At 34.1% G+C, this 15,160-nt stretch overlaps 1 protein-coding gene across 3 annotated transcripts in view; it reads left to right on the plus strand.

Annotated features, from left to right (window-relative positions):
- The window catches only part of SYNE1 (spectrin repeat containing nuclear envelope protein 1), a 373,011-nt gene that overhangs the window by 177,877 nt on the left and 179,974 nt on the right, over positions 1-15,160 (plus strand). For all 3 annotated transcript variants that reach the window (XM_087718281.1, XM_087718279.1, XM_087718280.1), the window contains exons 55-66: positions 891-1,027; positions 2,304-2,481; positions 4,248-4,430; positions 5,051-5,194; positions 6,441-6,596; positions 8,103-8,267; positions 9,691-9,863; positions 10,577-10,730; positions 12,047-12,190; positions 12,569-12,733; positions 13,207-13,524; positions 14,816-14,971. In XM_087718281.1, the coding sequence (XP_087574407.1) occupies positions 891-1,027; positions 2,304-2,481; positions 4,248-4,430; positions 5,051-5,194; positions 6,441-6,596; positions 8,103-8,267; positions 9,691-9,863; positions 10,577-10,730; positions 12,047-12,190; positions 12,569-12,733; positions 13,207-13,524; positions 14,816-14,971 (2,073 nt within the window). The remainder of the gene's footprint in view (positions 1-890; positions 1,028-2,303; positions 2,482-4,247; positions 4,431-5,050; positions 5,195-6,440; positions 6,597-8,102; positions 8,268-9,690; positions 9,864-10,576; positions 10,731-12,046; positions 12,191-12,568; positions 12,734-13,206; positions 13,525-14,815; positions 14,972-15,160) is intronic.

Below are 15,160 nucleotides of genomic sequence, written 5' to 3' on the forward strand. Positions count from 1 at the left end.
AAACCATGAGATTTCATTTCAAGTTGCCTAAAGATAATTGGCAATGGATGAGGAAGGAGGTGAAAACAATACAAAAAGCTGTGAGAAGCTTCAAGTTATGCAGTTACAATGTTTTCCTTTTAAAAAAAATCTTCCTTAAAAGTGTTGTCTTTCCAAGAAGAGAATGTCAACATTGTTTTAAATTATGGATACCATTTGTAATTTCTTACAGCATTTATCATGTGTACATATGGCCAGTAGAAGGAAATTGTGATTTATTATTTTTATTTAACATATTCCAGGATTATTATTTGATTTTAAAAATGCTTAGAAGGGTAGAGTTTGACTTTATTTTAACTTTCTTTTGATTGAGAAGGTTTATTGAACCTTTGAATAATTACTTTCATTACTTTGTAAATAACTCAAGGTGACAAACATCTAATACTCCCTCCTTCTCCCCTTCCTCCTATACATGTGAGGTAGATTGGGCTGACAGAGAGTGACTGGCCCAAGGTCACCTGACCAGTTTTTGTCCCTAATGCAGGACTAGAATTTTTGTCCCTAATGCAGGACTTATGCTCCTGGTTTCTAACCTGATGCCTTAACCACTGGAGCTAATTGGCTACCTCCATACTTTCAACCTGATTCCACTGATCAATCAGCCGAACATTTAATTAATTAATCAATTCATGAATTTATTCTTTCACAACAAAATGTGATATTAATTTTTCCTCTTAACATTGACTGGAATATATGCAAAAAGATTATATATATATATGTCACTGTAGTCTATATAAAGTCCATTCTCATAGTAGATTTCATGGTTAATCGAACTGTTTGTTAAAACGCAGTTTATAAAGCATTCTTTTATGCTATCTTATAACCTTTCATTATGATTTTGTTTTATAAAGGAAACTCTGGATGCCCTAACAAAGGCAGAGTCTATTAATGATGATATTAAGACTCAGTTAAATGATCTTTGCCGGTTTTCCAATGATTTGAGTACCTATTCTGCAAAGATTTCCCAGTTATTTAAAGAATATAATAGGTAAGTTTCCATCTTCCATATAGGAAGTTCTTGATTTATGACTGTAGGTTTAGTGACTGTTTAAACAGTTTGAACAGCACTTTAAAAAGTGACTTATGACTTTTTATTGTACTTACAACTATTGCAACTCCCATGGTCACATAATCAAATTCAGGTGTTTGTCAACTGGCATGTATTTATGATGGATGCAGCATCCAGGATTACATTTTCAACTTTCTCACCCGGCTTCTGACAAGCAAAATCAATGGAGAAAGCTGAATTAGTTTTGACGTCTGCACAATTCACTTTATGACTATGATGACTCACTTAATGACCACAGCATAAAGGTTGTAAAATCAGGTGCAACTCACTTAATGACCACCTTTCTTAGCCACAGAATTGTGGTTTTAAATCAAGGGCTTCCAATAGAAGGTTATCCTTTTTCCCACCTACATTGTGAAGCTTTTTCTATACTGTAATTACTGTTTAAATGTGTTTCAAAGCAAATTAAAATATTACACCAGTACAAAATAAAATGAATCTCTCTTTGAGCTAACAGATGCCAATGTAGGGGACACTATTTTGTTATGATTTAGCTCATGAAGCCCCTATATAGATCTTTTATATAAATAGCTTAGGATATTGATATAATATCAAGTTCATATATCACCTTTTCTCAACCTGATAACCTTAAGATAAGTACAACTCTCAAAATCCCTCGGCCAACATAATCATTAGGATGAAATTTAATGTAGTATAGTGAACTTTTTTCCTTGGATCATTACAATGTTAGTGAAAGTTTTTGAGAACCACCATATAAATCAGGGGGTAAGCAATACAGGTACTATAAATTTATGCCCCATGTGTATCATCCATCTATCTATCTATCTATCTATCTATCTATCTATCTATCTATCTATCTATCTATCTATCTACCTACCTACCTACCTACCTACCTACCTACCTATCTACAGAATCTACCTATAGCTGTCTGTCTGCCTAAAATCAATCTCTCTCCCCACCCTCTCTCTTAAAATTGGTGTATTTTACAAAATCTTATGGCATTCAAAATAAAAACATTCACAACTTTTAAAATTTGGTAGCCTTGTGAAATATAAGCAGTTTTTAAAGAAAGTACTTTCATTTTGTTAGCCATGTCAGACGTCATTTTTTCATTATTCATCACTCTTACTTGAAAGGCCATTCCTTGGTGCATCATGTGAAAAGTTGTAGCCACTCCTTTCCTCCTAATATAACCCAAATCTATATTTCCATTTGTCTAACATGGTACCTGAAGTCTTTGCCTGCAAGCTTCAAAGGGATGCCAAAGTAAAGAGCAGGCCTTACAACAGAGATTCAGGGCAGTCTTCAGAGATTTTCAGCAATGGCTGGTCAATTCCAAAATCACTACTGCCAAATGTTTTGATGTGCCTCAAAATATCAGTGATGTTACAGCTAACATACAGAAAATACAGGTAATTCTTCAAATTCAATCTAGCGATTTCAGAGCATTAATAAAATGTACTTAAAATGGAATCTGGAACTAAAACCATGATATACTCCTTAGCAAAAAAATATTTTCCATAGTATTATCCAATTAAAATGCTTCTATTCAGATGTATTGCTGGTTGTTTTCCCTGTTTCCCACTTTGAAGTAACATTTGAGGAAGTCAAATGATTGCACTTTCATTGTAGATCAGTGGTAGTCAACCTGGTCTCTACTGCCCACTAGAGGGCATTCCAGCTTTCATGGTGGGCGGTAGGGGTTTGCTGTAACTCTGCTTTATAAATTTTATAAAGTAAAGTTACTTCCCTACTTTATAAATCACCATCACTGTGGAACCGGTAGGCGGTTAGAAAGTTTTACTACTAACAGAGATACAAAAGTGGGCAGTAGATATAAAAAGGTTGACTACCCTTGTAGATAGAACATAACTTGTCATGTTACATGAATACAGAAAAATTGTGGCTAACTTGAATTATGTTTAGTGGAAACAAACTAGTCTTGAAGTAGTGCTTATGAAATTGGATTGCTTTCACTAAATGTCATAGTTAGGGTTTGCAGGTAGTTTTTGACTTGCAACAGTTCATTTAGTGACTGTTCAAAGTTACAATGGCACTGAAAAAAGATACTTATGACCATTTTTCACATGACTTTTATAGTATCTCCTTGGTCATGGGATCAAAATTCAGATGCTTGGAAACTGGTTCATATTTATGAGAGAGTCCTGGGATCATGTGATCAGCTTTTGTAGCCTTCTGACAAGCAAAGTCAATGGGAAAGTCAAATTCACTTAACAACCATGTCAGTAACTTAACAATTGCAGTGATTCGCTTAACAATTGGCAAGAATAGTCGTAAAATGGGCAAAATTCACTTAACAAATATCTCGCTAAACAACAGAAATGTTGGGCTCAATTGTGGTCATATGTCGAGGACTACCTGTACTTTACTTTGGGAAATTGCTATGCCTGTAGTAAAACTTAACAATTCTCTCCATGAGAAAAAACAAGTGAAAAATGGGATTCATTTTTGAAATTATGTATACCTGTGTTTTGCGAGTTACCAAATTACTTACATTTTGTGGAGCTATCTGGTTCACATTACAAATACTAATATTTTATTCCTAGTCCTTAAGTACTATTCTGCATAACCATGATTCTGTAAGTGTTGATTATATAAAAGATTTTTTTTAATGTGCTTTTTCCTCCTCACAGTCAGACTATTTATAACTTACAAAATAGACACACACAGAATCACTGAGAACCCAGTATTTATTTATGTTTGTATATGAGCAATGTACAAATATACAAATTGGAGGAATATATGTGTTCTATCTTTTTCCATTTCTCAGCCAGTACAGAAATATTATCTGGACAAGACTTGGCTTTGAATCCAAAACATTTTTTCATATGTATTGTGCAATAATGATACAACCAAATTGTCTTTATGTATGTTTATTAATAAATGCAGTAAAGGGAATTAAGCAGAATGGAGATTTCTATTGATAGAATATTGACTTAATAAGGTAATTAAAATAATTTTTAGAAGGAAAGTATTAGATGTTAGATATTCTCTCGACTCAATAATTGGAGAGAAACATTCTACATCTTAGGTCTAAAAGGTTACACGAGCAACATAAATTACAGGTTTTTTTTGGTTAGCTTTAGAAAATGTTGTGTTTATACATATTGCTTACTACTTTTATCATTAGTCTATATATGTGTGCATTTTGGCTTAGGAATTCTTATCTGAAACTGAGACTGGTCAACATAAGTTAAATTTAGTGGTATCCAAAGGAGAACTGTTAAGTTCTATATTACCTAAAGAAAAAGTTAAATCCATTCAGACCAAAATTGCTTCAGCTAAAGAGGACTGGAAGAAATTTATTTCCACACTGCACCAAAAGGAAACAACTTTAGAGGTATGAGATCAATTACCAAAGAAATCAATAAGTTGAAACCATTTTTTTAACTTTTCCTTCTAAATGTACTTGCACTTAATTCTATATTAAGCCTAAATGATGGACCTTACCTTTTATCTATACCTCTTTTCTCTCGACCTTTTATAAAGTTTTAAAAAGCCATTTTGCTTTTGATTACTTTTAACATAATTACATTTCGGAAAATACAAAGGAGAATCTCTAAAAGAGGCAGATAGATTCTCAAATCCCAAACCTTACAAATTAGTAACCAAAACTTGTATTATGTTTGAAAAGGACTGAGAGGCCATATAGTCAATTAATACTGGGAAGATATGTTCCATATGTCTGGCAAGCTCATTTATCTTTTAATTAACTAAATATTCTGGATGAGCTTTAAAGACAGTCTTACATATATTCTGTTTCAATAGCTTGGGTCAATCAGTACAGAACGTTGATTCTCTTTCTTTAAGCAAAGAAATATCTCATCTGGAACAGAGATCCCATTCATGACAATGTTAGATTTAATAGTGCTTCTGGATACTGGACTGTATGGTGAAAATATTTTATCCAAAATTATGGACTTGCAATGAATTTTCCCTATCCTGATTTTTTTTCTCTAGAATTTAAAGGTACAGATGAAAGATTTCGAAACAAGTGCTGAACCTCTTCAAGACTGGTTAAATAAAACCAAAGAGATAGTGCAAAGCAGCAATAATAATCTGCATGACCTTTCCACAAAAAGGAGAGAACATCAGAATCTACAGGTAATATTAAGATATTCTCTCTCTATTTATTTAAACATGTTTGGGGCCAATATAGTTTTTTATAAATGAAAGCAAATATATGTGTCCCAGGATGAAGTTGCAGGATCCAATCTGGGTGGGTCACTGGGACCAGAGGTTTTTTCTTCCAAGCTTTTGGACTCATGCTGGAGCCCATCTTCAAGGAACTTCTCTGTAGCAGAGTGTGTGCTATTCGGTGTGTGGTATATGTCTGTTGTGAATTGCTTTTTAAATGTTGATTGGGATGTGTTGATGGCTGGCTTTTAAGTCGTTAGCTGTCATTTGCTTGTACTGCCCAGCCCTTGCCTTCTAAGTACTTGATAGGCTGGTGGTAAATCAGCACTCCTGTTGACTGATGAGGAGCCTGTTTCCCAGGCTTCAATCACTTCTCTGGCTATTTTTCTGCCTGCTTGTCCAACAATCTTAGAAGCTGCAAAATTGAATGTGTGTCCCTGTTCATTATAGTGTGAGGCTATCAATGAGTTCAGGTCTCCTAGTCTGACAATGTTTCTTTAGGTTGTATGTTCTTATCTTATGTACAAACTGATTCATATCTTCACTTGAAAACATTTCCAAAGACCATTTTATCTGTTGAGGAAAAATCTAGCAAATCTCATTTCAAAGTTCAAATCTTTTTGAACACCAGAACTATTCAATCCAGTGCTGATATGGTCTTCATTGCTGCAAGGGGATGTTTAATCTGATGCTGAAAAAAGAATCCCTCACTCTTGGCAAAGAGAAAATGGTAACAGAATGACTAGGCAATATCAAAGAAGAAAAAGTGGCCTTATTCATGTTTAGCACTTTGAGAAACCCAAATTTTAAGTTCTTGACTTTATAATCCCAGTGTTAAATATGGGGCTCAAAATAGCACACGTGGGAGAGAATGTTGATCAATAACAACAGACTAGGCTTCACACAATGTTTATAATCTTGATTAATATGTTTATGTCATGGCCATTTTATCCTACTGTTCATTAACAAACATTGTGATTACAGTAGATTGCTGAAAAACTGCTTGAAACTGAAGCACTATTTGGAGGAAAGGTATTTAATCCCCCTCCCCCAAAGAAGCAACACACATTGTCACACAACAAACTGATCATTAGGAAAGGTTTAGCATTTCCAAGTCCTTTAACAGACCTTTTCTATCCATCTATCTTCTTTGCTGCTTGCTCTCTTTTTTCCCTGCACTAGTACTAAACAAATATGTGCTTATGCTTTGCAGTCTGTCCTTGAAGAAATAAAATATAATGAGCCTCAGCTCAGCAGATTAAAAGAAAAAGCTCAGCAGCTTTGGGAAGAACAGGCTGCCAGCAAAAACTTTGTGCACAGAGTTTCTCAGCTATCATCTCTCTATCTTGCTCTGAGCAACCTAACAAAGGTAATGCTCCTATATGTGCTTTTATGCAACAAATCTGGTAAAAAATGAAAGCCTGCCTTCTGAAATGCCACATATCTGTTTATCAAATGGCTTCTATCAGTATTTTAAAACCAGTATGGTTGAAGACATACCTTATCAAGAAAAATATTATATTAAGAAATAGGATACACACAGGTATCATTTAATAAGAAAGGAACTTTATGAATTTTTAAACTAATACCAGCAGAAGAAAGAAGCACACTCTGGTCATTTAATGCATGTTCTCCTAAATCAGGAGTCTCCAAACTTGGCAACTTTAAGACTTAGGGACTTCAATTCCCAAAATTCCACAGCCAGCATGACTAGCTAAGGAATTCTGGGAGTTGAAGTCCACAAGTCTTACATTTGCTAAGTTTGAAGACTCCTGTCCTAAATGGTTATAAAATGAAGACCTTGGGTGAGTCATCAGTTTACCATTCTGTTCATATATGTTTATTTTATTTGATTTGATTTATTACATTTATTTGCCGTCCATCTGGCCATGAGGCAACTCTGGACAACTTACAACATTAAAAACAGTAAAACCATATATACATATACATATACATATACATATACATATACATATACATATACATATACATATACATATACATATACATATACATACATACATACATACATACATACATACATACATACATACATACACATATATATATATATATATATATATATATATATATATATATATATATATATATATATATATATATATATATATATATATATATATATATATATGGAAGTATTCATGGGGAAGGAGAAAATGTGGGATCTACTAATGGTTCATCAGCCACTTCCCGCGTGATACTTCTCCATTGGGGCCCCAGGCCAGCTGGCAGAGCCAGATCTTCAGGCCTTTGTGGAAGTTCAGGAGGTTGGGGTAGATCTCACCCAGGGGGGAGACAAGATGTTCCAAAGGGCTGGAGCCAGAGCAGAAAAGGGTCTTTTCCTGGACTCCATCTACTGGAATTCCTTGACCAATGAGATCTGCGGTAGGCCTACTCTGCTGGCATGTGTGGGGCAGCCATTGATAAATAATGTATATCGAACTGAATAAAATGTGCATACTATACAATTAGCAAGTGTATCAATGCATATGTAACTTTAAAAAAATATTATCTGTACTGAGATCCATAATTTGTTGCCATATGTGATTTTTATAAATGCAAGAAGGATTTAAAAAGTATAATCAAAAGAATCACCCAGCCACATTCATTAGATATGTCAAACATGTACCTTAGTCTAGTTCCAAGTAAATTTTAATTCTGGATTCAGTGCTGTAAGTGATATGTGAATCCTGGAGAAACACAGAGGAGGAAAAATGGGGCAGTTAAATTTTTGCCCCTTTACTCATTCTGAACTTAGTTTTCTGAGATTTCCCTTTCTGATTTTTTTTTCAACTCTAGTGGAATGATAGATTATCTGAATGGTTGGTAATGTTAACATCTGTATGAATTTAAGGAAAAGGTCTCCAGAATGGACAGAATAGTAGCAGAGCACCAACAGTTCTCTCATGGACTGAAGGAGCTTCAGGACTGGATGGCAGATACAATTCAGGTGCTTGAATCTTACTGCTGCCCCACGGCAGACAAAAACGCCCTTGATAATAGAATGGCAAAGCTTGAGGTAAGCAGATAAGATGTCAAAGAATCCTACACATCAGGATTTCCATTCTAAATGTTTTTATTCATTGATTTATATTATATTTTCTAATAGTTTAAAATGGTTTATATAAAATTATATAATTATGTCTGTCTGTCTGTCTGTCTGTCTGTCTGTCTGTCTGTCTGTCTATCTATCTATCTATCTATCTATCTATCTATCTATCTATCTATCTATCTATCTATCTATATCTCCTATATCAGTGTTGGTGAACCTGGAGCACATGTGTGCCGGAATCGGAAGAGCAACCACCCACTGCACATGTATGCACACAGGGAAGATCAGCTAGCCATACCCTTACTGGGATTCGAACCTGTGGTGTATTACATCTTAGGCAGATGTCTTAGCCATTAAGCTAAGCTGATGAGAGCTGAATAGCTTGAAATAGATCTATACTAGTCTCCCTTTATTTATTTATCAGCACAAATATAACACAAATATAACAAAGGCAACAGTAAAAATGTTGGGTTTCTGTTGTGATGGACTCTTGTGACGAGCCGATTGACAGATGATGGAAGCAGTTAGCTTCCTCCCATAATTGGGGCATACCAGGGGTTGTGACACTAAATATATACCTTCCTCCCTGGCTTCTGCTGATAAGGAGGAGGGCCTGTGGCTTAATGGCTAAGACGTCTGCCTAAGATGTAATACACCACAGGTTCGAATCCCAGTAAGGGTATGGCTAGCTGATGAGAGCTAAATAGCTTGAAACAGATCTATACTAGTCTCCCTTTATTTATTTATCAGCACAAATATAACACAAATATAACAAAGGCAACAGTAAAAATGTTGGGTTTCTGTCGTGATGGACTCTTGTGACGAGCTGATTGACAGATGATGGAAGCAGTTAGCTTCCTCCCATAATTGGGGCATACCAGGGGTTGTGACACTATTTATGTGTGTGTGTGTGTATTAGATATATATATTATATAGATAGATGATAGATGATAGATAGATAGATAGATAGATAGATAGATAGATAGATAGATAGATAGATAGATAGATAGAGATAGAGATAGAGATAGAGATATGTTGTATTTGTGCTGATAAATAAATAAAGGGAGACTAGTATAGATCTATTTCAAGCTATTTAGCTCTCATCAGCTAGCCATACCTGCAATTTGACAGTTCGAATCTCACCACGCTCAAGATTGACTCAGCCTTCCACTCTTCTGAGATTGCTAAAATGAGGACCCAGTTTGTTGGGGCAATATGCTGATTCTCTAGATCACTTAGAGAGGGCCTGTAAAGCACTATGAAGCAGTATATAAATCTAAGTGCTATTACTAGTGCTACAAATAATAAAGATGGGACACAGCTATATATATAAATAATTGGAAAAAAGGTACAGGATCATAAGAATAGAAACAGAGTCTCTGCTTTTCAGGCAATCCTTTCATTAAGGCAAGAGAAGGAAATTCAAATGAAAATGGTGGTAACAAGAGGAGAATCTGTTTTGCAAAACACGTCAGTAGAAGGAACATCTGTGATTGAACAACAGCTGAAAATGCTTAAGGACACATGGGCTTCCCTCTTGTCTACGTGTATCCACTGCAAAAGGTAAAACACAATATGGGTATGGAATAATTTATAAAATGCACAATAGAAATTTCAGCATAACAAATTACAGAGAATAGTCTACGTCAGTGTTTTTTAAGCATGATCCTAAGACCCTGGGAGTTTCTCAAGACTATCTCAGATATTCCCAAAATTATTTGGGAATAATTGTGTCAGCTGTGTTGAAATGTAATACAATATTAAAATTCCTTCAAACAATGGTAAGAAACAGTAGCTGTTTAAGAGTCTTTTTTCCTTTTCTCTTTGTCAAAAAATACTAATTCAAACATTGGCAAACAACATTTATCAACAATCAAATGTTGTTGATCAGCGATTAGGTATACATTTCTCCTTCTTGTTGTGTATGATAATTTCCTTAGGTATTTCTCCCAATTCCACAGATTCTATTTCATGAAAAGACCAAACTCTTGGGGATGTCGGCTAAATGAAATAGCTGGGCTTTTATAGACATATAGAGACAGCCAGGACAGCCAGATTATTTCAAACTAACTCTTAAGAGCCTTGCAAATAGCACAGCTGCTTTAATAGTTCTCTACTGTGGCGTGCTTTTTATGAATGCATGGCACATCCGTAATATAGGTACTCTTAATATTTATAGAATAACTAGAACCATTTGTTGATAATGTAATGGGAATTTGATTATTGAATTATTATGATACAGAACTAAGTATATGTATTACTTTTTAACATTTCAGCCAGCTTGAAGGAGCTCTCTCCAAGTGGACAAGCTACCAAGATGATGTTCAGCAGTTTACAAGTTGGATGAACAAAGTAGAAGCAATTATGAATGCTTCAGAAAGACAGTATTCTGAACTTAGGGAAAAAAAATCTTCACTCAGCAAATCTAAGGTTTGTAGAAAGTCTATCCTAAAATAATATAACTGCTATAGCATATTTTAGTAGTAGAGCCATTTTGGTCTATGGTTAAGGCAACAAGCTAGAAAGCAAAAGACTGTGAGTTCGTATCTAGCCATGAGAGCCCGATGGGTGACTTTGGGCCAACTCTCTCAGCCTCACCCACCTCATAGGATTGTTGTTGAGAGAGGGAGAGGGGAGGGAGATGATAGATAGAAGATAAATAGTTAGATAGTTAGATAGTTAGATAGTTAGATAGTTAGATAGATAGATAGATAGATAGATAGATAGATAGATAGATAGATAGATAGATAGATAGATGATAGATAGATAGACAGACAGACAGACAGACAGACAAATAGTTTTTCCCTTGCAGAATAAAAAATACTATATTATCAAAGGATTTGTATTCTCTTGACATATTAAAATCTATTTTCTCAACTGTGAAAAAGTTTTTTTCTTTAATATAAGTAGCTCCTATTTTTAAAAAGACTTTAAAAATGTTTATCTGTGTTCTGATTACATGTGAATCTTCAGAATAGAACTTAAATTCATTTTTACTTCTTATTGTTTAATCAACAAATATAACATTATTGTTACTACTTTGAAATCCCTAAGAAACCTCAATAGTTCACAAATAAAATAATGGCAATATATAAGAATGCAGATGGGTGCAAGGTTTTAAATGTTTGATTTTTTTATTGAAATATTTAAAAACTTAATTGTACAACTGAAAAAAACTGTCAAAAAGTATAGGACTAGAAAAGGATCCATTTCAACATGGCTCAAACAATATTCTGTAAGATTATTAAGCGCAGGTTTGTTACATGCTGTTCCTTTCTAGAGATCTATAAATCTTCCATGTTTTGTTCCTCATGGTCAATACAGTTAATTCACAATCCAGAAAGTTAACTGTTGTTTCAAATTTTGCTTTGTATTATCTTCAGAAAAACTACAATTACTACATTTACTATGTAGCCTCATTTTGTTCTTTTATGATAACAGGATTGTAGGCAGTGGTGTACTAACCATTAAACACGTGCTTAGGGCACCAGGTCCAAAGGTGGCACCACAAAGTTGAGAAAGAAAAAAAAACAATGACGAATGTACAAATGTACAAATGTACAAAGGAGGGGGTCACCAAGATTTGTCAGTGCTTAGGGCAACAGTGAATCTTAATCCGCCAATAATTGTAGGCAAAGTCTCATTGGCAAAGTGAATCCTTTTGTTTCCTGTAGTTAGGTTCTAATTATATATCGTTTACAATACATATTATTTTAGGTGGTTAAATTGATGTTTGTTCTCTACAGTTACTTAAAGAAGAAATATTTAGTCACAGTACATTGCTGGAAGCTATTGAAGTCAAAAGCACAGGCATGACCGAGCATTATGTCACTCAGCTTGAACTGCAAGACCTTCGTGAGAAATACCAGCTTCTCAAAGACAGAATAATGGTATTGCTGCGTTTACAATGCTATGTTTATTCTCCTTCACCATAAGTGTTTAGTGAGGGTGTTAAAGAAATGCCTTTGTTTCTTTGCCCACAAATTTCATAGTATTTGAACGTTTGGGTATATGTATGCATGTGTGTATATTGATATGTGCATTTCTATTAGTTAAAGGGATCCCTTTTATTAATAGTGCCCATTAATTTGATAAATTAAGTACTAAGTACTAAGACTGGCATATTAATCTCTTAGCTATTTATTTATTAATCACTGGTTTACTTAAGAACATGAAAAGCAGTAATAAACTGTCACCGTTACGTATTTGGTCAGTGTCAGGAAAGTCTGTTGATTTATACCATAACGGGATATTTTTGACAACAATAGGAAACAATAACTAAAGCTGAAGGATACGTTCACTTGCATCAAGAGTACCAAAAGAATTTGAAGGCCTTTGAAGTATGGTTGGAAAAGGAACAGGAAAAGCTCAATTCTTTATCACACCTTGAAGGTGATACAGAGCGATACGAAGCAACACTCCAAGAACTCCAGGTAGAATTATAGAATAATTTTGTCCCAATAATAATTACCTTGCAGTTTATCCTTTGTTTTCTAAACTCCACTCAATTTGGAGTCTATTAGATTCCATTTTTCAGGTACATTTTGTTTCAGTATCAATATCAAATGCTAAGGCAGCATTCTGCAAGTTTGTTAGTCTTTTGTCAGGCCGTCTTTTAATGTTTTAAATTTGTCTAGAGCACACAAAAATCTTACTTTGAGCAAATTTATATTTTTTCCAAACTAACAGCAGTCAACCATTTGAGCTTGTGAATAAAAACTACTATTTTGCGTTAATTGGCTATATTATGTAAAATTCTGGTCCTTTATAGGGCTCTGCATGGTTTGAAAATAATTTGGAAATAATAATCATATTTTTCCAGGTTTGTAGAAACAATGTTACCTTAAACAGTCTAGTACAAAAATCTGGTTTAAAAAGTATAATATGCAATAATTTTGCATTTCAGGAATTACAGGTACATTGTGCTGAAGGACAAGCATTGCTTAATGCTACACTCCATGCTAGAGAAGAAGTAATTCCATGGGGTGCACCCCAGTTGGAGGAAAGAGTATTGGAGTCCCTCCGTCAGGATTGGACAGTCTACCAACACAAGCTTTCTGACGTTAGGGTACAACTGAATACTACTTTAAGTAGACTAAAACTGATGGAGAATAAATTTCTGAAAATGGATCAGTGGCTCAAAACTCTGGAGGAGAAAGTTAATATCAGGACTAGCCGGCAATCTGACCAAGCCACAAAGGAAATCCAGCTTCAGCAATTAAAGGTGAGGAAATTTTACAATATATGAGCACCAATAATAATTTCTTTCTGTTTATTGCGGTCATTGATAATTCATACAACTGAAATCTGACATTCATTTCTATGCAGATATCTTTATATTCTTAAGCTAAATATGATTTATTATTATTGTTTGGTATGAGCCAAACCTATTTATACATTGTATGAAATGGAGTTTAAATGGACTCCAGGAGATGGTAGAGGACAGGAAGGCCTGAAGGAATGTTGTCCACGGAGTCGCAATGGGTCGGACATGACTTCGCAACTAACAACAACAACATGAAATGGAGATATTTTTTGAAGAGAGGAGGGGAAGGAGGGATGGAGAGAGGAAGAAAAGAAATATTAAGCTTGGGTATATTAAGTGTACTTCAGTTTTGATCCACCTTATTGTCTCTTTAGTCTACCACTATACTAAGCATATAGCTATTGGAAATAAGGGCTCTCACTCTATTTTTAAAGTATTTTAAAGTTTTGGAAAAATAATAGAAATTGATTTTCGTGTCCTTTTTTCCAAACATGTTCTTTTTCTTTCTCACTACTACATCAGAATGTTCCTACTGATTTTTATACAGTTTTTAAAATACAAAGCACAGTAAGGAATCTTTATAGAGAAAAACTTAAAATTGCTAAAAACAAAATAAATCTTAATTTAATTTGAGAAATGTTGATTAGTTTAGTGTGCATCAAAGTTTGCAGCAAAATGCCTTTTGCTGTGTTCCTTACCAGACAGCAACTCAAATTAACTAGGTATCTTTATATAGGCTCAAGATATAGAGAGATGAATGGGTTATGTTGATGGGAAGAATTAGAAACATTAGAAAGCAGTAAAGTCAACTATGTGAAAGTCTTATGGGTAAGAAGAAAGGGAGTTTGTATGAGTCAATGGAATAATCTTTGAATATTTGAGTACAAAGGAAATACTGTTGACAGAGTAGGCCTTTTGGATTTACATATGAGAACTGACTGATATTTGGAAAGCTAATGTACAATAAAACAGGAAAAACTCCTTCATAAAAATGTATTTAGTACTACCTATGCAATAACAAGATTCTGCTTCACCAAGTTCTCTATTTAATATCTAAAGAATGTTGTGTCTTTCCGTAATGTGTGTCCAGTCTATAATAGTCTATAAATATTCTGTAAATTAAAACCCCAGGCTTATAATTCTTGATTTTATAAATTGAGATATTTCCATATTTGTGTTATTTTAAAAAATTCTATAAATTACATTTATGTCATTTCTGAAATATTTTTAAAATATTTCTTTATATCAGAATTGGCACGAAGAAATAACAGTCTATAAAAATGAAGTTGAAGAAATTGGGTTGTTGGCGCAGCATTTCCTGGAGGAAATTCATACTTCTAGTAGAATGGGAAGACAAGCAACCCAACTTGCTTCTCGATATCAAACTCTTGTTCTTCATGTACTGGTAAATAGTGAAAATGTTCTGAAAGCATCATGTAATAATTGGAAAAGATTTAGTGATTTTTTTAAAAGATATACTTTTAAGTGCTTTATTTTTAGAAATTCTGCTTCTCTTATCTCTGTATGTCTGAAGATTTAATTATACAGCTAAATATTATGCTAAGGATCACTCATCAGCTATTAATATTCAACT

The sequence above is a fragment of the Thamnophis sirtalis genome, unplaced genomic scaffold (genome assembly GCF_051295495.1).
Source record: "Thamnophis sirtalis isolate CommonGarterSnake01/CBP01778 unplaced genomic scaffold, rThaSir2_p1.2 scaffold_6, whole genome shotgun sequence".
Classification (NCBI taxonomy): Eukaryota; Metazoa; Chordata; class Lepidosauria; order Squamata; family Natricidae; genus Thamnophis; species Thamnophis sirtalis.